The sequence below is a fragment of the Protobothrops mucrosquamatus genome, unplaced genomic scaffold, assembly GCF_001527695.2.
Source record: "Protobothrops mucrosquamatus isolate PMUCROS unplaced genomic scaffold, P.Mucros_1.0 scaffold_88, whole genome shotgun sequence".
In the NCBI taxonomy this organism is placed as follows: Eukaryota; Metazoa; Chordata; class Lepidosauria; order Squamata; family Viperidae; genus Protobothrops; species Protobothrops mucrosquamatus.
Window position 1 is genome coordinate 558,096 of NW_015386164.1, and position 22,531 is coordinate 580,626.

General features: G+C 39.0%; 1 protein-coding gene across 1 annotated transcript in view; it reads left to right on the plus strand.

The window, feature by feature from the left end:
• The window catches only part of LOC107286107 (gamma-aminobutyric acid receptor subunit alpha-2), a 148,631-nt gene extending 126,597 nt beyond the window's left edge, over nt 1-22,034 (plus strand). Inside the window, exons 11-12 of the mRNA XM_015814406.1 lie at nt 19,048-19,250; nt 21,723-22,034. Of these exons, the coding sequence (XP_015669892.1) occupies nt 19,048-19,250; nt 21,723-22,034 (515 nt within the window). The remainder of the gene's footprint in view (nt 1-19,047; nt 19,251-21,722) is intronic.
• The last annotated feature ends 497 nt before the right edge of the window (nt 22,035-22,531 follow it).

The following is a 22,531-nucleotide window of genomic DNA, read 5'->3' on the forward strand; positions in this document are numbered from 1 at the left end:
TTTCCATGGTGAACTGTATTTTGGGGTGTAGGCTGTTGAGGTGTGTGAGGAAGTTGTCCAGTTCTTCTTTCCCATGTGGCCAGATTATGAAGGTGTCGTCTATGTACCTGAGCCAGAGTTTGGGTTTGTGATCAGATTTTTCTAGAGCTTGGGTTTCAAAGTGTTCCATGTAGAGGTTTGCAATGACAGGTGAGAGGGGTGATCCCATGGGTGCTCTTTCTATTTGTTTGTATTTTTGTCCGTTATAGATGAAGTATGTGTTGGATAGGCAGTGGTTGGTCAGATCTAGGATGTGCTTGGGGGGGTTATATTTGTTTTGGATAGCTGTCAAGGCTTTTTTGATTGGCACTTGGGTGAAGAGGGATATGACATCGAAGCTCACGAGTAGGTCACTGGGCTGTAAGTTTTGTTTCTTTATGATCTCTATGAAATGGAATGAGTTTTTTACATGTGAGGTGATGGATTCTGCATAGGGTTGTAGTTGTTTGGCGAGAAATTTGGCTAGGTTTTGTAGAGGTGAGCCTATAGAGCTGACTATGGGTCTAAGTGGGGTTCCTTCTTTGTGTATCTTGGGGAGCCCATAGAGCTTAGGACATCTGGATGATTTCTCTCTGGGAATGATTCTTTGCTGGATCTCTTCGCTGATGGGGGAGGCTTTTATTTTGGATCTAGTGGTTTTTTCCAGGTAGGTGGTGGGATCTGTGTTTAGGGGTTTGTGTGTGGAGTCTTGGAGTAGGTTGGTTAATTCACAGCATGAATAAACGAGATGATACCTCCTGCCTACCAGCCATTTGGAAACCCGCCCTTATTGGCAAACGAGTCCCTAACACAAAGCATGACACCAGACCCACACTCATGAAAACTACACAGGATATCACCACCACACATCCACGCAAAAAGCAAACCCAAACCCACACAGATGATGAGGCACGACCACAAACTAGAAGCCAGTCCACAGCTGCATCATTAGCCACTTTAAACCCCTCCAATCCATACATGAAGCAAACTGACACCCACCATAAAGATGTGGCACGACCACGAAGCCAAACAACAGCAACGAAGCTCACCATCTCAAATCCCCCTGCAACTCAGACTAACCTGAGCACAACAAAGCTCCCACCCAAACAGAACACTCCCCCATCCAATCAGAGCACAGCCAATCCCCCATCCAATCAGAGCACAGCCAAGCTCTTTAACCAACCAGAACACACCTCCACCCAATCAGAACACAGCCAAGCTCCCACCCAATCAGATCAAACCCCACTGGCATTAAAAGAAAGAAACAGCTGCAATCACACACTACTCCTAGAAGCACGAAGCTGAAGACACCAGCCTGAAGATGACGAATGTGACTTCGACGAAACGTCGCCAAGACACTTCTAATTTTACGCGGGAGAAAACCCGAATAACCGAAGACCTACATATATATATGTGTGTGTGTGTGTGTGTGTGTGTGTGTTTTCGTAGATTTTCACGGGTACAGGTATGCAGGTCTTGGTGTATTCGGGTCTTTTCCCGTGTAAGATTGAGAGTATCTTCACGACGTTTCGACGAGGTCCCACTCATCATCTTCAGGGTAGGGTCTTCGGCTTCGTGCAACGCGAATCCTGGATGTGTGCATGTTAGAAAAACAAAAGAAATCGAACACCAGGATAAAAGTATAAACAAAACTGTTTAATATAAAACCACTTAGCTTTCGTCAGCCAAACTGCCGACATGGTCAGAGTGAAAGTAAAGGATCTGGGAGTTTACTTATACGGCCAGCTGCTTCTGTGCCCTGCTCCTTGAGTGAGTCACCAGTCTATTTGCTTCGATCAGCCGTAATGCTCCTAGTTGTCCCGCACCTATCAGCATATTGGCGAGTTCACAAGCTGTTCCCCTGCCCACAGTTGCTCCCTTAGCGCGCAAAAGCCCAGAGGCTGGTTATCCATCTGCTTTTGCTCTTTGCTCCCCTCCCCCCTTTCTTCTAACTGAGCCTGAACATCCGTCCCAGAGTTGAATTCAGGGCGTGCTACAGATTCATTGTCCTCCCTGGGGGTCGCGGTTGTTTCATCTACAGCCATGCTGTTCTGATCCTGCAAGGACATTGCCCACAGACTAGATCAGACCCTGCGTACTAGGATCATGCACCCCAAAGAGCCACTCCCCAACGATGAAAGATCATCTGTCATATACAGAATTAAGTGTAAAAATTGTCCATGCAATTATGTTGGAGAAACAACTAAAAGGCTCAAAACCAGGATCCATGAGCATGAGTTGGCGATCAGAAGACAAGAGCAACCCTCACATGTATGGGCTCATATGTTTGATCTTGCCAACGCTGAGGCCATATTCCGTGATGCCACCAAGGGTGGCCGATTGCTCAAGGAGGCCTGGCTATCTGACGAGGACTTGATTAATTGACACATAGACCTACTATTTGCTTACCAGACACTCGGGGTGGGAGGGACAGCGCCGTAACTCACGGCGAATGCAACCACCCCGTTCCTTGCAGGATCAGAACAGCATGGCTGTAGATGAAACAACTGCGACCCCAGGGAGGACAATGAATCTATACCTAAAAGAAATAGTTCCAGTTTATAGTCTACATGTGTTCATGTCATCTTCTTTAGCCACCTATGTATTTTTGACCAAACGTTCTTTGCTTTAGGGCATGTCCAGATGGTAATATGTGCCTGGATTTTGTCTACATTTCCAACATTTGCTAGACATATTTTTAAACATTTTTGCTAATCTTGCAGGTGGTAAGTGCCATCTATAGAACATTTTATATAAGTTTTCTTTATAAGTAGCTGCCATTGTTATTTTATAGTTTCTTTCCCATAGGTTTTGCCATTTTTCTAACTCTACAGTGCCAAAAATTTTCCCAAGTTATCATTGTTTCATCTTCCATCTTTAAATTTAACAGAAAACTATACAGTTTCTTAATCAGTTTGTCATCTGATGACAATAGTATCTGGTCAAACGCTGTCTGATCTTTGTAAAAACCATATATTTTTGCATCTTTCTCGTATCTCATTTGCACTTTGAAATGTGGCAACCATGATAGCTCTATGCCCTGTTCTTCCAATTCTTGTTTAGGTTGTAGTTTCCCATCAGTATTCAAAATATCTTTATAGGTAACAGGTTTCTCATAATTAATTAAATTTGGGTGTACAAACGCCTCCATTGTCGAAATCTATCCTGGTATTTTCATGTAAATTCTCGATTTTATCTTTTCCCATGTCAGAAGCAATGCATTTCTTAGACAGCAATTTTGAAAGTATTTATGAATTTTGTTCTTCTCATACCATAGAAAGGCGTGCCATCCAAGTTGTAGGTATTATACCCCTCTAGGTATAATAATCTTTTATTTCTAAGGGTTATCCATTCTTTTAATCATGTTAGTGCAGCTGCTTGATAGCATAAAACTCAATCTGGTAGCCCAAAGCATCCATTTTCTTTCGCCCCTTTTAACATTTTCAGTCTAATTCTAGCCTTTTTCCCTTGCCAAATAAATTTTAATATCGATGCATTTAATTCATCCAAAAAAATTGTTTGAAATAAAAAAGTAGCTTTGGTAGGATTTTCATTCTCACAGTTGCTATTCTTCCCAAAATTGATAGTTGTACATTTTTCCCATTTTTCCAGGTCTAGTTTTATTTGTTTTAGTAATTTTATGTAGTTGTCTTCTTTTATTATTGGGCACCTTGCTGTTAGATATATCCCCAAGTATTAGAGCAGGGCTTTTCAACAGGTGGTACGCGTACTACTTGTGGTACTTTGCCACATGGCAGGTGGTACGTGATTGCTAGCCAACTGTAGCAGGGGAGGGGAATGAGCCAAAGTGAGCCAAGCCTGAAGGAGAGGCAGCTGCAGCTGCAGGACTGTCTGGGCTTGGCAGAAGTGGCAGGACTCCAGCTGATTGGCGCTTCCGGAAGCAGCTTGGAGCTGGAGGTGAACTGAAGAAAAAGGGGGAGAGGAGAGGCTATAAAAGAACTGGTTTGGGTGGGGAAGGGGAAAAAGACATCATGAAAGATTTAATCCCTTTAAACAAATGTAATTAGTTTTACCCCCTTTAATTGAGTCTGTCTGTGGCTTTTAGAAAGTTTTCTTTGAAGGTAAACAGGCTTAATTTAAAGCTAAAGCTCTTCGCAATTGCCAGAGCCTTTCAGTCAAGGATTGCAACATTGTGACATGTGACAAGCCTGAGGCAGCTTAAAGAGAAAAAAACGGAGTTTGTGTTTCTTTATTTTCTTGCTTTGCACTTGATTCCTGTGTCTTTAAGGGTACAGGGAAGGGATTGGAAAAGCTCAGAAGGGCCAACCAGCTAGCTCAGGAGTCTACAAACTTAGCAACTTTAAGACCTGTGGACTTCAACTCCCAGAATTCCTCAACCAGCCATGAGGGCTGAGGAATTCTGGGAGTTGAAGTCCACAAGTCATAAAAGTACCAAGTTTGAATTCATCATACATTTGTCAGTGCAAATGGAAATTGATTCAGCAAAGGAACAGCGACAGAAGAAATTAAAACTGGTACTTTTTTACTTTTTTTCTACAGTTTGTAATATTTTATTAGATTATAGAATAAAATACAAAAATACAAAAGCAAATAGTAGGACACAGTGGGGAGGAAAAAGGGGGGAAAGTGAGGGGGAAAGAACATATTTCCTCTGTTGCAGTAGAAGGGAGCATTAACATTGAACCTCAACTTTTTACTTTTCCATAATATTGTAAACTAGCCATTTCTGGTTTGGACAAAACTCAGCAGCACTTTTTCATGCGGCTGCTGATAAAAACAGGATCGCCAACATGATCGCCAACGTCTGATAACGGATATGGCACAAGAAGAAGAAGCCATTTCTATAACAACAAATGAATCTAATCAGTAAAACCCAAAATCCCCCCCTTTTTGACACCTTGCTAAGCACTGGTAGTACTTAAATATTGTCATGTCCTAAAAGTGGTACAATCTGTGAAAAGGTTGAAAAGCCCTGTATTAGAGTACCCTAATTAACCCTAACCCTTTCTTAACTACTTGAAGGTCTGTTTTTTCTGACAGTTGGTTTTTTTGTTTATCTGTAAGATTTTTAACTATAACTTTAGTCTTTTCTCTATTTATTTTCAGTCCTGTTACTTCTCCAAATTCTTTGATCTTTGCTACTAATTTAGGACTTGTCTCCAACAAATCCTCTAATATAAATACTAAGTCATCCACGAATGCTTGTAATTTGTACTTTTCATCTTTTATCTCCATTCCTTTAGTTTCTGGGTCCTGTCTAACATTTTTGTTTAACAGTTCCAAGGTTAAAATAAATAATAGTGGGGATAGTGGATACCCTTGACTTGTACCTTTTTTAATATTGAAATTCTCCATAAGATCTTCATTCACAATTATTTTAGCTGTTTGTCTGTGATAAATTGTTTTGATTATATTTATAAAGTTTTCTCCAAAATCCATTTAGTTTAATTGTTGAACCATAAATTGCCAATTGACATTATCAAAAGCTTTCTATGCATTTAGAAAGATCAATGCCATTTGTTTCCCTGGATGCATTTCATAATATTCCAGTGTGTCTAAAATCATTCTTAAATTATTCTTTATTTGTCTCTTTGGTAAGAATCCATTTTTCAATCAAAAATCTCTTTAATCTTTTTGCTATTTTTGAAGCAAAGATTTTATAATCCACATTTAGTAGAGATATTACGCTGTAATTCTTTATCTGGGTCAAGTCTGAGTCTTCTTTTGGTATTAGCGTAATATTGGCTTCTATCCATGTAGTTGGTAATTTGGCCTTTAATAATACCTCATTACACATTTCTTGCATTGATGGGATCAATGTATCTTGTAGACATTTGTAAAATTCTGCCGGTAGCCCATCTGGGCCTGGTGTCTTGTCATTTTTGTGTGTTTTTATAGCTTCCGTCAACTCCATCACTGTTATTTTTCCATTTAGCATATTCTTGAAGTTCTCTGAAATTTTTGGTAACTTAGCATTTTCTATATATTGCCTTATTTTTTCCTGAGGAATTTCTTCTATGTTATAGAGTGTTTCATAAAATTCTTTAATTATTTTTTATTGCATCATTTTGACATTGTAAATCGCCTCTCACATCTTGTAACTTGTTTATAGTTTCTTCTCTCTTTCTTTTTTCAATTTATAAGCCAACCATCTCCCCAGCTTATTAGCATTTTTAAAAAAATGTTAGTTTGCTCTTTTGATTTGTTGGGCCATTTCTTCAGCTTCTATTAAATTTAATTTGTGTTTTATTATCTCCATTTGTTTTTTGAGAGTTTTCTTTTGTGGATCTCTTTGTAATTCTAATTTTAATTTTGTAAGTTCTTCTTTTAGCTTAGTTTGTTGTTGTTTTTTGTCTTTCATCTTTTTCGTCATATAAGTTATGGCTAATCCTCTAAAACAGTGGTGGTGAACCTATGGCACGTGTGCCAGAGACGGCACTCGGAGCCCTCTCTGTGGGTACATGCGCTGTCACCCCAGCCCTGCCTCCCCCCGCAGCCCCCTCCTGCACGGAGCAGCACAGCCAAGGACATGGCAGGCTGGGCAGCAGGGACAAGACTCCACCCTCATGCCCCATCGCGCGCAGATGATGTTGCAGTGTGCGGGCGGAGGGTGTGGTTGCCATGGTGCTGCAGGGCTGCCTGGGTGATCTGTGGCAGGCCATGGAGGTGGTGGGTGGCCCTGCAGGCAGGCGGGGCAGGGGTTGGGCAGGGGTGGGGCAGGCAGGGCGGGAGGCAGAGCGGGGGCAGGTGGGGCGGGTTTTCGGCACTCGGTCTCTAAAAGGTTCACCATCACTGCTCTAAAATATGCTTTGGCTGTATCCCAAACATTTTGGAGTAATGTATCTTCTTTCTTGTTTTCTTTGAAGAAAAATTCCATTTCCTTTACAGCTTTTTGAATAAATTCTTTCTCTTTCAATAAGGATTGGTTTAATATCCATCTTATTTTTTTTCTTTATTCCTCTCCATGTCATCTTTACTGGATTATGGTCCGCCCATACATTTGTTTCTATCTCAATCTCTTTTATGTCCCTTCTTAATTCAGGAGATATCCATATCATGTCAGTTCTAGACCATGATTTGTGACTATTTGAATAAAATTTATATTGAGATTTCTTAGGATTTATTTCTGTCCATATGTCCTGTATACAAATTTCTTCTGCCATTTTAAAAAAGACCTTAGGCAAGATGTCCCTTCCTTTTTTCCCTATTTTACTACTTCTACAGTCTAACTTTCCATCTATAATTGCATTGAAATCTCCTACTAAACATATATTTTGATACTTTATTTCCACTATTTTTGTTTATCCACTATCTTCTTTTTGTTTATTATTCGGTGCATAAATTACTACCATCAATGTCTGTTTTTGATTTATCATTATTTCTACCAATAGTATTCTACCTTCTTCATCCGAGTAGATTTGTTTGGAGTTCATTGTTTCTTTAATATATAGAGCTATTCCTCTTTTCCTTTGTTGTGCTAATGAGAAATAAAGTTTCCCAGTTTTCAGGCATTCCAGAAATGTATAATGCTGTCTTTTAATATGCGTTTCTTGAAGACAGACTATATCCATTTTTAGTTTTTGTAACTGTGTAAAGATTTTTTTCCTTTTTAAGGGGGAGTTCAGTCCATTTATATTCATTGAAAACATCCCATTGTCCTTTCCCACCTTCTTCAGTTATATTTAGATTTTATTCTCCTTGTTGTTCTAGTCTGTCTCTGTTCTTTCCCTTTAGCCCCTTCTTCTTGATTTGTGATTTCTATTTCTTCATCTTCTCTTGGCCACCCCTTCTAATGCTGTCTCTTCCTGTTTTCTAAGTTCCCCTTCTGGTTGGAGTTCTGGGTTTCCTTCTTCGAGAAAAGCTCTATATCTGTCATGAAATTCCTTTGCTTTAAAGATGGAATCCAATCTGTATCTTTTTGTGTCCCAATTGATTAGTATCCCTTCTGGCATCAGCCATCTAAAAGTCACTCCTTTCTTAATTAGTTTTTTGGTCAAAAATTGGTATTCTCTTCGTGAATCCCTTATCCTCCTAAGTATCTGCTTCAAAACCACGTTTTCTTTCCCTTATATTGCAATGGGTCATCTCTTACTCTTCTCAATATCTCATCTCTTGTTGATCTTTTAACAAATCTGACATGAATCTCTCTGGGGACTTTATTTCTTCTTGCATAACTTGAGTTAACTCTAAATATTTGGTCTATCTCTCCCTCCATTTCCTGCTTTCCCACTCCCAATGCACCAGCCAACAGTTCTATCATCAGATCAGAAAGGTCCTCTTTCTTGTCTTCCATTATATTCTGAAATCTTAAAAAATAAGATGCCTTTTCTATTGCTAAAACTGCTACTGAATCCTCTAATTCTCTATTTGCCTGCATCAATCTTTGGTTTTCATCTTTTATTTCTTCCATCTTTTGATCAGTTTCTACTAATTTATCTTCAATTGTCTGAATCCTTTGCTCATTTTTTGAAATCTTGTATTGGAAGTTTTCCAGTTGGGATTTCAAATCGTGGATTTCTTCCCTCATTTTATCAAAGTTATCTTTCGTTTCTTCATGATTTCTCTTTGCATCTTTATGTGAAGTAATTGCCTCCTGAATTAATTGTAATGTGGTTTGCATTTCCTTCTGAAAACTGTTGGTTTTTTCTTGCTGTAACATTGCATCAATTGATCTCTGATACATAGGACTGGGGATAGTAGAAAATGGGCCTGAGGTTGTTTTTTGCTAGCTTTAGCTAAATTAGAAACACTCATTTTTGTTCCCACCCTCCAAAGCTTTCTCAGTTCTAATATATACCCCTATTATCAGCTTTATACAAACCCTCCAATCTTACAATCAATATTACCATGTGTCCTTTAAGTTCGTCTGTAGTAGGTCTTATAGTCTTTATCTGTAGCCTCTTATAATCCAATAAGCTCCCACACACACAGGGGAAGCAGGAAGGGGAAAACAAATCTTCTAATCCACTTCTGTCTTTCAATCTCAGCTTCAAACAATTGTCCAAAGGTCCAAAGTTATCACTCTGCCTAGAATTGTAATCCAAAAGGTCCTGAATATAGGGTTAATAATGCATAGGAGCTCTCCCAAAGGGAGTCGCCAAGAGTCAAGTTTCCACTGTCTCTAAATGGTTCTTGAGCATAGGGGTTTATTATCCAGTACACTCCCCTCCAAAAGGGAGTCTATAGCAGGAAAGAGTTTATAATCCACTTTTAGCTTTTTCTTTCAGCACCAACTCCACATAGTTGTCCAAAAATCCAGAAATCCCAAACAGCCAAAGTTTGTACTCCTCAAGATCTTGCTATTCCAAGTTAATAATCCACAAGTCCTCTTCCAAAGAAAATAGCCAAGAGTCCAATTTTCCTGTGTAATTTTTGACACTGCAGCGCAAATAGTATTTGTAATCCAGGAAAGCCGGTGGCTTTAAAATAGTTTATAGTTATAATCCATCATGCAGAAAAAACAGCCCAAAGAGTTTTTTTTCCTCCCTTTTCCAGCTGCAATCTGCAAAGCTGAGAAATTCAGACACATTAAAGAGTCTAGCATGCTATCTCTGTTTGGGCTTCAAGCCAAAGTCATTTCTTCCAGGCCAAATATAAGACAAAATGTTGGTACTGTTCCTTTTTTCCACCACTAGATGTCATTAAAGGTTTATTTTCAACTAGGACTTATTTCTTGAAAGCTCTGTTCAATATTTTTCCCCAAAAAAGGAAAAAGAAAATAAAGTTTTCAAAGTCTTTTAGATCTCCCAAATTTTTCAATGTTACAACTTTAAATTATTTCCAAGTTAGTTTTGTGGTCTATCTGCTTTTCTCCCAAAGCTTTTAAGCTGCCACTATTCTTCTAGTGGAAGGGGTGCCAGGAAAGAAATCCACCCCCCACCTTCTTTCTTCTCTGAGCCTTGCTTTTGGGATTTTTTTTCTTGAAGGAAAGTTTTTTACAATTATAGAGCAGGAAGGTTGATCTCACTCAGTTCCAGAGGCGATGCTTATCTGCTTGGTTGTGCTTTTTTTCCAGCTGTCGGTAGCTTCCGATTGGCTGCTAGCTTGCAGCCAGTCTTTCACCTGATGGTTCAGAGAGCTTCCTCAGATCAAGCAGTTCAGCCATTGCCTCACCACGATCAACAAGGGTCCCCTCCTTCTTCGTTGCATCTCTGGGGCAACTTTAGGCCCTTTTTGGACCCTCAGCAGGATGAAATCAGAAATGGGAGGCAGAGCCCTGCTTCCCTGAGGCCATCTCGCTACGACGCAAAACCAGAAATCTCCAATAATTTATTATTTCATATGCTAGAATAGAAAGATGCTGTTCTCCTGTTTTTCTTTTAATAATCTTTTTTATATGATTAAAATTCATGAGCATATTTATTTCTATCTAATACTGTATTAGGTACAGTCTACAATTTTCCAGGAAGTTTGAAAGACAATTAAAATGTGAAAATGGTCACCTTTAAATCCATTTTCTTTCTGCCAATATGAGAGGAATATATATATTTGTATAGTTGCCCCTCTCATATAAGTTACTTTGGGCAGCAAACATTCATACAACAATTAAAATCATTAAAAACACAGTACAAAAATAAATTAAATACAGATAACAAGCCAAGAGATATTACAATCATTGGTGTCAATGGTTTGAAGAAAATGAGTCTTTAACATAATCAGAACTCCAGCCTGGGCCATATAGCCAGGTCCTCATGGCCTTTGGAAAGGCCAGCAGGTTTGAGGCCATCCTACTCTCTAAAGCAGGGGTGTCCAAACTTTTTTCAAAGAGGGCCAGATTGGATGAAGTGAACGTGCTGGAAGGCCGAACATTTTTCCGAACATTCTTTGAACCATTACAATTAAATGCAAATGAATTATTTTATGCCTCTTTCCTCTCCCTCTCTTTCCTCTTTCTCTCTCTCTCTCTTTCCTTTCCCTTTCCTCTCCCCTCTCCCCTCTCTCTCTTTCTCTTTCCTCTCCCCCTCTTTCTCTTTCTCTCTTTCTCTTTCCTCTTTCTCTTTCTCTTTCCTCTAACTTTCTCTCTTTCCTCTCTCTTTCTCCTTTCTTTCCTCTTTTCTTCTCTTTCCTCTTTCCTTCCTTTCTCTTTCCTTTCTCTCTTTCCTCTCTCTTTCCTTTATTTCTCTTTCCTCTTTCTCTTCTCTTTCCTCTTTCTTTCCTCTCTCTTTTCTCAATCTTTTTTCTTTCCTCTTTTTCTCTTTCCTCTCCCCCTCNTTCTTTCTCTTTCTTTTCTCTCCCTTTCCTCTCCCTTTCTCTTTCCTCTCTTTTTCTTTCTTTCCTCTCTTTCCTTTATCTTTCTCTCTTTCCTCTCTCTCTTTCTCTCTCTTTCCCTCTCTCTTTCCTCTCTTCTCTTTCTCTTTCCTCTCTCTCTTTCTTTCTCTTCCTTTCCTCTCTTTCCTTTCTTTCCTCTCCTCTTTCTCTTTCCTCTAACTTTCTCTCTTTCCTCTCTTTCTCCTCTTTTCTTCTTTCTCTTTCCTCTCTTTCTTTCCTCTTTCCTTTCTTTCTCTCTTTCTTTCCTCTTTCTCTTTCCCTCTTTCTCTTTCCTCTTTCCTCTATTTCTCTTCTCTTTCTCTCTTTCCTCTTTTTCTCTTTTTCTCTCTTTTCTCTTTTTCTTTTTTTCCTCTTTCTCTTCTCTTTCTCTCTTTCCTCTAACTTTCTCTCTCTCTTTCCCCTCTTTCTCTTTCCTCTTTCCTCTTTCTCTTTCCACTTTTTCTCTTTCCCTCTCTCCTCTCTTTCTCTTCTCTTTCTTTCCTCTTTCTCTCTCTCCCTCTCCCTCCAGGTTAGGAGAGAGAGAGAGAGTGAGAGAATGAAAGGCAGATGGCGCCGAATGGGCGGGGAGAGCAGGACAGAAGGTAGAAGCTCCCGGCCGCATCCCCATCGCTTCTTCAGCCGAACAAGCAGGGAGGGGCAGGGAGGGGGAGCAGAACGGGAGGCAGCGGCTCCAGTGGCGGCGGCCCCATTGCATCCTCAGCCAAACGGGAAGGGAGGGGGAGCAGGACGGGAGGCAGCGGCTCTGGTGGCAGCCACTGCAGCATCGTCAGGGTCCCCGTCGCCGCCCCTGGCCCGGCCGCCGCCCCCGCTGCATCCTCAGCCACTTCGCCGTCTTAAGAGGAGGGCACCAAGGCCGGGTGCACCATGGGCGGCTGCGCCGGCAACGGGGAGTGCCGAGGCGGGGTCCCAATCGCCACCAGCCCCACCGCCCTCACATCCCAAGGTCTCCTTCTCCTGCAGCAACGAGGGCAGCAGCGGCGGCTCCCTGAAAGTGCCCGAGGAAGGTGCCACCGATGGGGCCGAGGTGGGGCCGGGCGGCGGAGAGCCCTGCGGCAGCCAGGCGAGCTTCATGCCTGACTGCCGTCTGGCCCGGGCTGGGGAGACATGTGGCCGGTTCGGCTTCCCGGGGAGCGATGCTCCCGCTGGCCGCCGCACCAACCATGACTGCCGCCCAGCACGGGGAGACATGTGGCTGGCTCGGCTGCCCAGGGAGCGGCCCAGGAAGCGATGCCCCAGCCGAGACTGGAACAAGTAAGCCAGGGGGGCGCACCACCTGCCCCGCAGCCGCTTCGCGGCAGTGCTCCATGAACTCAGAGCCCCCTCCCTCCCCCGGCACTGACCCTCTGTCTCCGGCTCTGCTGCTGCTTGGCGCCGGCTGGGCATCGGAGGGGCTGCTCTCGGGGCCGCGGTTTGCGGGAAGGCTGGCCCGCTCAGCGGAGGCTCGGGCAGGCCACTCCCAGCGGGGATCTTGGGGCTTCCCCGCATGGCTCCCCAGCCACGTGCACCTGGGACGGGGCCAGCCCGGGAAAGGGACTTCCTGGCCGCCCTTCTCCCAGGGGGCGGGGCACCCGGGCGCAGGGCCAATGAGGAGCCCTGCGAGGGGGCAAGTCCCATGAGAGAGAGAGAGAGACACAAGTGCAAGTGCAAGTGCCTCTGTCTCTCTCTCTCATGGGACTTGCCGGAGGGCCGTGGGAGGGCCGCATTTACATAGAGCAGGGAGGGCTGTTAGAGGGCCGTATTAAACCTGAACGCGGGCCGCAAATGGCCCGTGGGCCAGACTTTGGACATGTCTGCTCTAAAGGGAGACTGGTCCCAGTGAACAGGCACTGTAGAGTACAAATAAAATAGCAGACAAAAACCCAATGTACATTTTATACGATGAGCTGGAAACTATCAGGACAGGAGTTTCCAATAATTTCATAAGTCTCACACTTCTCATCTTCCATAACTGTATCCATTGCGGAACTCATCAAATAAAAACAATAAAAGCCAATGTATAAAAAACAACACAGCACTCTAAAACAACACCTTTATTACTTTAAAAAATCACAGTCACTAGGTTTCAGCCTAACTGTATCTATGTTGTCTGGTTTATATTTAAAAAACAATCAATAACAATTAGTTTCTATAATTCTATAGTCCACATAGTAGCTTTGTTTATTTTTCTCTTCTTCCAATAATATTCCCTTTTGCCAACCTTGCATTAATACAATTCTTATTATTTTGATAAAGCCTTTTGTTTCTCTCTTTCTCACGCACAATTCTCTCCAAAAGCCTTTCCATTTTCACGCACACATCTCTCCAAAAGCCTTCCCATTCTCATGCACACATCTCTCCAAAAGCCTTCCCATTCTCACGTACAAATGTTTCCTTTGTCACTAGTTGTAAAAATTATTTTTCTTTCAATATAAATTTATTCAAGGACCATCTTAATTTTTTCTTAGTTCCTCTCCAAGTCATCTTTATTGGGTTATGATCTGCCCAAACATTAGTTTCTATCTCAATTTCTTATATCATCGTATTAAGTTCCAAAGATGTCCATATCATATCAATTCTAGAGCATGATTTATGTCTATTTGAGTAAAATGTATATTGTAATTTCTTTGGATTTTTTCTCTCCATATATCTTGGATACAGAGTTTTTCTGTCATTTTAAAAAAAGCTTTAGGTAATATATTTCCTCCTTTTCTCCCTTGTTTGGCGCTTTTGTAGTCCAAAGTTCCATCTGTTATTGCATTAAAGTCTCCCATTATAAAAAGATTTTGATAGTTTAAATCTAATATTTTTTATAACGTTTTGGGTAAAATTGTTCTTGTTTATCATTTGGTGCATATATTGTTACCATCAGTATCTGTTTTTGATCCATCATTATTTCCACCATTAATATTCTCCTCTCTTCATCCACCTAGATTTGTTTGGGGTTCATCATTTCTTTAATGTATAAACTATTCCTCTTTTCTTTTGAAGTGCTAATGCAAAGTGAAGTTTACCAATTTCTGGTTGTTCTAACAATTTATAATGTCTCTTAATGTGTGTTTCTTGAAGACAAATTATATCCATTTTTAATTTTTGTAATCGTGTAAAGATTTTTCTCCTTTTTGAAGGAGAATGTAGTCCATTTATATTCATTGACAAAATCCCACTCTCCTCCATCTCTTTCAATTATATCTAGGTCTTAATCCTCTAGTCAATCTTATCTGTCTCTGATCTCTTGGTCTTGCTCCTTCTTCTGTATATGTGTTTTTAATTTCTTTCTCCTCTCTTGGTTTGACTGCTCCTTCTACTGCCATTTCTTCCTGCTTCTTTGTTTCTGTCTTTGTACCGGATTCAGGGTCACCTCTTTCCAAAAATGCTCTATGGTTGTCGAAGAACCATTGCTTTAAGTGGCATCTCCAGACTATATCTTTTCGTATCCCAGTAAATTAAAATCCCTTCTGAAATCAGCCATCTGAAATTCACTCCTTTTTCAATTAATTTCCTAGTTAGAAACTGGTATTCTCTTCGGGATTCTCTTATTCTCCTAGGAATTTGTTTGAGGACTACAATTTCTTTTTCTTTGTATTTCAAATGTTCGTCTCTTACGCTTCTCAAAATCTCATCTCTTGTAGATCTTTTAAGATACCTAACATGTACTTCCCTGGGGACTTTATTTCTTCTAGCATAGCTTGAGTTGACTCGATAGATCTGGTCTAATTCTTCCATTTGCTGTTTCCCAGTTCCTAATGTGTCTGCCAATAATTTGGTTATCAAGCCTAGGAGATCCTCTTCTTTATCTTCCATTATATTTTGAAATCTTAAAAAGTATGAGGCTCTTTCCATCTCCATCCCAGCTATCGAGTCTTCTAGTTCTTCATTTATTTGGATCAACTTCTGATTTTCATCTTTTAAAACTTCTAGTTTATGGTCAACCTCAGTTGATTTATCTTCTATTTTTTAAAATCTTTGTTAATTATCTGTGATCATCTGTTTAACATTTTCAAATTGAGAATCCATATTGTTAATTTTTTGATTCATTTTATCAAAATCACTTTTCAACTCCTCATGGTTTCTCAATGTGACCACCATTGCCTCTTGAATTGCTTGTAGGGTCGCTTGAGTGTCCTTTTGGAAGGTATTAGCCTTTTCTTGTTGAAGCATTGTATCAATTGATCTCTGATAGACTGGACTTGCAGAAGCCGAAGAGGGAGCAGAAGATCTTTTTTTTCCAACTTTAGATAAGGGAGCGCTCATCTTTATCTTTAAATCATACATTGTAATCCACTAAGTAAGTCAAAATTTATAATCCAATAGGCTCCTAACAAATAGGAGAGGTAAACAATAAAAATGGTAAATGGTAAAAAAAAGAGCAAAAGGGAAAAAAGAAAAAATAGGGGGGAAAAGAAAAAAAATCAAAATTTGTAATCCAAAGTATTCTGTTCGGAGGGATTTCTTGTTATTCACTCTTTCAAAACAGCTTGTAAAGATTCCAGGTCAAGCTATATTTGTAATCCAGGGAAGTCCGATGAATTCAAACACAGTTTTTATTTATAATTGTAATCCATCCTGTAAGACAGGGCAATCCAAAAAGAGTCTTTCTTTTCCATCCACAATCTCCAGGACTTTAAATTCCAAGGACACCAAAATGTTTAAACTGTAAGATATGTCTGGGCATACAGCCAAGTTTTACTCCAATCAGAGCAACTCAGTAAAATAAAGACAAAAAGAAAAGCAAGACTGCATGTAGTTCTCAGTTTTGCCATTAGATGTCATTAGATGTCCATTCCCACCATATTTTGAAAAAGTTTAAGAAGTTAAAAACCCGATGGTTTCCAAACAAGAAATAAACAAAAAAAGATTTATAAAACCAAAAGTTTTCCAAGTTATCCTTTTTTGCCTCAATCATCTTCACAATATTGTTATAAGTCAGTTTTAATTTCCCAAAAGCTTAAACCACCACTTATAGTTCATGAGGGAGGGGTAAGGGAAAAATCCCTCCTCCCTGGAGCTTAGGGATGCTTTAAAATGCTGTTTCCCAGAACCGATATTTCCACTTGTAGAGAGATAAGGAAAGTAGTCTCACCCAGATTGGTTGTTTTGCCTTCCATTTTAAAATTCGTTGTCTCCAATGATCAGCTGCTTCTGGCAGACTGCATGAGTGCGGTCAGCCTTTCTTCCTGCCGGTCCCGAGGGCTCCTTTGGATCAAGCAGGCCAGCTATCGCTAACCCGCGATCTGCAAAGTTTCACGCCTTGGCCAGTCACCTCTACAGGGCAACTTTCGGTCCTATTGGACTCCCCAGCTGGTAGAAATCGGGCTTGGGGAAGGGCGATTCATTCCCCAGCGCCCATCTTGCAGTGATGTCACCAGAAACTCCTTACGATTCCTGTAAGGCTGGGGAAAGCCTTTTTTGATGAACTGAATACAATAATATTGAAATTTATCTGGCAAGGAAAAAAAGCTAGAATTAAAGTGAAAATGCTACAAGAAGTGAAAGTGCAGGATTTGGACTGCTGGACTGGAGGTTATACTACCAAACAACTATTTTAACATGTCTTAAGGAATGGATAATGCTTAGAGACAAAAGACTATTATACCTAGAAGGGCATGACCTACAAATTGGTTGGCATGCCTTTCTGTGGTATGGGAAGAACAAAATACATAGATACTTTCAAAACCATTTTATAAGCAATGCACTTCTTTCAGAATGGGAAGAAATAAAAGAAAACATTTATATTAAGATACCTGAATGGCTTTCAACAATGGAAGCTTTTGCTTACCCAAATTTAATTAACTACGATAAAGTTGTGACTTATAAAGATATTTTGGACGATGAAGGAAAATTGAAAGACAGACAAAACTTACAAGAACAAGGTGATCTAGCATGGTGGCCATATCTGCAAATTAAAATGAGATATGAAAAAGATGGTAAAACAATGGGATTTTATAAAGAACAGATAGAATTTGATCAGATACTGCTAAAAACAGATGAAAAGTTGATTAAGAAACTCTATAGATTTCTGTTAAACTTAAAGATGGAGGAAGAACAAGTAAAAGAAATAATGATAACTTGGGCAAAAAACTTTGGATATAATATAGAATTAGAAGATTGGCAAAAGTTATGGGAAAGAAATATTAAATTAACTAAAGCAGTGGCATATAAAGAAAACTTATATAAAATGTTTTACAGATGGCATATGAGATCAGTGAGATTAGCAAAAATGTTTAAAAATACTTCAAACAACTGTTGGAAATGCAAACAAAAAACAGGTACTTATTGTCATATCTGGTGGACATGCCCTAAAGCAAAAAAGATTTTGGATTAAAATACATTTATGTTTGGAGAAACTGACTAAAAATGAATAGACTTTAAATCAGAATTATTTTTGTTAGGAATAATAGGAGCTAATTATGAGAAAGATTGCACATATTTAATACTATATGTACTAATGGCAGCAAGAATTGTATTTGTCCAACATTGGAAAAATGAAAATTTACCAGCTGAAGAAGTACTAATTAAGAAAACTGTAGAGTTTGCAGAAATGGATAGATTGACTTTAAATATAAAAGAGAAAGAAGACTCAGTGTACTTTAGAACATGGGATAATTTGTATCAATGGCTAGAAAAATGAATTAGAGAGAAAGGAATGTGATATGTAATTTTGAATATATATTAGCAAGAAGAAGGCTATTGAGTTATTAATTAACATATTGTTTATGATAATTAACTATTATCTATTATTGTTTGTTAAACACATGAATCCAGACATTATGCTGTTTGCTAAATATTGAGAATGTTATTTAGAAAAACCCCAACCCTAATCCTAACCCTAACCCAAATCCCAACCTCAACCCCGACCCACCTTATTCCTAACCCTATAAAAACTAATAAATCTATACAAAAAAAGAAGTGAGGCTTTGATTGCACAGTTGCAACTGTCATGTTGACTTTTTGGGGTGCAGATTCCTTAAAATAATAAACCCCAAACATTCTATTATTTCATCTTATTTGTAATTTCTGTACGTTTTTGTCTTTTGAGTTCAATTCTCTATCAATGTCAGGACCCACTTCAATACCTCATCCCAAGAAAGCAGAACTCATGGAAGCAAGCTCTTCCAAAAGGAACTTTTATTAGGAGAAGCTGATAGCAGGCATACTAGACAGGATCTGAGGGGCTCCCATACAGATCGATAGGTTAAAGTGTCCCCAAGCAAACCCCACCCCATAGTTCATCCGGACGGTTCAAACCAGCCAATCCCCAGGTTTTAAGTCCATTGTGGGAAAGGGGAGATAACATCGGGCCGGCTCTGGTCGTGGCAGTGATGTTTAGATGACTCTTCGCACCTTCTCTTGAGAACAGAGAGATAAGCCAGGTTCCGGAGGTTGTAATTCTTTCTTCCTCCCCCTTTGCTAGTTGACAGTTTAGGGAGAAGAAGTACAGAGAGAAATAGTGCAGGGAAGCGAAGTGTTACATTGTAGCAATAGAGAAAGAATGCAGGAAAGCAAAGTGTTACATTGTAGCAATAGAGGAAGCTAAGGCAATAAACCTGGGATCCTTCCCCCTTCCCCTCTAGGAGTATGGCAGAACCCAGGGAGAGAAGATAATGGAGTTTGGGAGAGAGAAAGAGAGTAAGGGAAGTATGAAATATGAGAGAAGAGCAAGGGAAGTATGAAATCAGATAGATATGGGTTCTGACAATCATATCCCTTCATTGTCTTTTGCTCTGGTGCTAAACTTTCCATGCGTTTTGCATTACCTTGATCAAGTTCTTTCTTTTTTCTTTCTTTTTTCCTACCCTACAGGAGTAACAACAGTGCTAACAATGACAACGCTAAGCATCAGTGCTCGTAATTCCTTGCCCAAAGTAGCTTATGCCACAGCTATGGATTGGTTTATTGCGGTTTGTTATGCATTTGTGTTTTCTGCCTTGATAGAATTTGCCACTGTAAATTACTTCACAAAAAGAGGATGGGCGTGGGATGGAAAAAGCATAGTCAATGATAAGGTGAGTGATCAAAAAGATGTTTAAGGTTTTTTCCAATTTGAACAAAAATCAATTTAGCAGCATCTCCCATTAATAGTTTTCCATTACTGAAAAATAAAGTCTTAAATCAATATGAAGACAGGGTATGTTAAAGCAAGAATGATTAGAAAAAGAAGTAGAGAGTTTGGGTCTGCACTTCAGCAGAAATTAAACAGCTCATATGGAACTTTTCTTTACCTGCTTCATCTTGAAGAAACAAATATTATCCCAAGGCTGCCCATAAATTAAACCATTAGCACGTTTATAATTGTTTAGTTTCCTTTGAAGTTTCCTTCAAAACTTTCAACCACATTTCATTATCTTCAACAATTTTTATAAGGAAAAACCAAAGATACCACTGAAAGAATTTTAACCATATTAAGCATGATAAATGAAGAGCTATCATAGATTTATATAATCTTTTATGTAATTGTTCAGATTCTCATTTGACTAAAGCAAATGTTTTATTTTTAAAAAAATTGTTTCCGTTTTCAGAGATGTTTGATCTCAGTAGAGAAATTCTGTGTTTAAGATGGATAAATGTAGTCCCCAAAAGGCTTTAGCAGCAATAATAATAATAAATATAGGTTTAACAAACCTTTTTATTTATCAGGAAGCATTTTTTAATGAAACACAAAATAGAACATCTGGTTCTATTGATCCATCTGAACCAAAACATGTTTGTGATGTTTTCAGTTGAAAGTAGAATGAAAAAAGCCTATTTTGTTCTGGGATATGAACCAAAATGTTGTTGTTCTGGGAGAAGAGGTTCTAGGGATGGATATGAATGGAAAAAAGCCAAAGATAAAGACTTTGGCATGTTATTCTAGAGCCAATGAGTCAGGGACAAAGGAAGATTGGAATAGTGCTGGTACAAAGACCATGCAGAGGAGAAAATAAAAGTGGTGTGATGTCCACCAGCCTTGCCCTGCTCATCCAATAAAATCCCTTTGGAATCCCTGTTTAACCGAGCCCTTGAACAATCCAAAATTTCTGGTTTTCGTTTCTCCAGATGTATGGCTGACTAAAACAAAATAAAAATAAACTGGATTTTTAAGATCTCTAAAAGGCCGTTTTAAATTATTTGGCATCTGCAGTTCTTTTTTAAAAGAATTTTCTTCTTTAAAAAAAACTCCTTTTTTAGTACTAAAATAGCTAATGCTATTTTTTTTAAAAAAAGATTTTTGCTTCTGCAAATTCTATTATGTGTACAAGAAATTTGAGAAAATTAAAAAAGGTATTTACCAGTTACATAGCAATAAGAAAACAGAAGCATTCCTAACATGCTAGTAAAACCATAGTTGAGGTGGACTTCATGTGAATATACTTTACTTTAAACTGTAATTCAAGTAAAAGTATGGGTAATTGCAAGGAAAAGGATGAAAGAGAAGAGGAAAATTGAACCTCAGAATTTGGATTTTGTATCATTTACCTGCTGATTTATAGATATCAGAGCACTGATGCCCTTTTGGGGATGGGAAACTGTCACTAACCTGTGTTTTATAAACTATAAAATCAAAAGTAGAAGGGAAAGGACTAATTCTGAATTTTCATGAATCTGTGACATTAACTTTAGGGTTTTGCAATTTAGAATTATTCAGATAGCTCAATTCCAGTTTAGTTGATGGTTCTTCCATTCTTCCTCACCACCAATTGTTTCAAGGTCTTTTAGTACAAGGGCTCCAGAAAGTTACAAGCAACAAGAACAGATGACATTTATTCTGCCATTCCTCCAAAACAGCTTTGACTAGCCTTGGAAAACTAAGCAGGTTCAGACCTAGTTAGCAATTGAGAGACAACCATGAAATTCTAGAGCTGACTCAAGTTGGAAAAAACATCCTGGAACAAAGCAATTCCAACCATTTCCATATCGTGCTGTTCTTATAGTGAAGAACAAAGAGAAAAGAAAGAAAGAAAGAAAGAAAGAAAGAAAGAAAGAAAGAAAGAAAGAAAGAAAGAAAGAAAGAAAGAGGTATTTCTCATCATTGCAGGTGCTAGTTACCGTGCAGATCTTCTAACTTACTCCTTTTCTTGAAGTATAGCAACAAATAATATATCTATGCAGAATGAAATAATATAAATCTATGATATTTTCTCCATCTCTAGATACTGCAGAATAATTTGTTTTACAAAATAATAATTAAAAATATTCTGCCTACTTGCATAAGAGTTGGTTCACTTTGAAGCATAGGTACCTAGAGAAGCTTCCAATTTGGTCAGCATGAAAGCAGCATTGTTCCATCACAGTGAAGGAAATGAATCATGTCATCATTGAAGAGTCACACATAGAGTACACATGGCCTTAGCCAAAAGTCCATGAAACTTTCTATAATGGCAGTACCATAGTCAGTGAGGTCAATCTGAGGCACAATTATTGTGAATTGAATGAACTAGATTTGTCTGTTGGTGCAGAAAAATTTGAAGATATTTAATAATAATAATATCTTTTAACAGAAAAAAGAAAAGGCCTCAGTCATTAAGAAAAACAATGCCTACGCAGTGGCCGTTGCCAATTATGGACCAAACATCACCAAGGACTCTGTTCTCCCAACCATCTCCAAGAGTGCCACTACCACTTCAGAATCCCACAAAGCCAAACAAGAAACCAAACCACAAGAAGCAAAGAAAACATTTAACAGTGTTAGCAAAATTGATAGAATGTCCAGAATAGTATTTCCAGTTTTATTTGGCACATTCAACTTGGTGTACTGGGCCACATATCTAAACAGGGAACCTGTTTTGCATGGGTTTGCACCATCACACTAAAACCTTAACTTTATGCTGAGGGTATCTAACATCATTATGATCAAGTTGTTTTCCTATGTACACTACGACTAATAACTGCTAATCAGTGAACTAATATGTACAGGATGTATATAGGTATCATGTTTGTTTATCTCCAAAGGAGGTGCACAGAGCTTAGTCATGGGATCTGTAAGCAGATGGCACCCATGGCAAATATATTCTGCTCTCCTATTTATGTGAGTTCTCCTAAATTTGGATTTAACTATGCTGAATTATATCCATACAAACCATATATAGTCCTACATAACTATTTAGTAACACTATTTTTTTAATTTAAAGTTTAAGATATTTTTCTATGAAACAACTGATTCTACTTTAATGCAAAGAAGCTACCATTTAAAAAGAGAATGATTTTTTTAAAAAAAGAGTAATCTTAATAATTTCTTACGGTATCAGTGCCCATGTAAATATTATAGATGTGTGGTGAGCATAAGTACTCTCCTGTTAGCAATCATTAA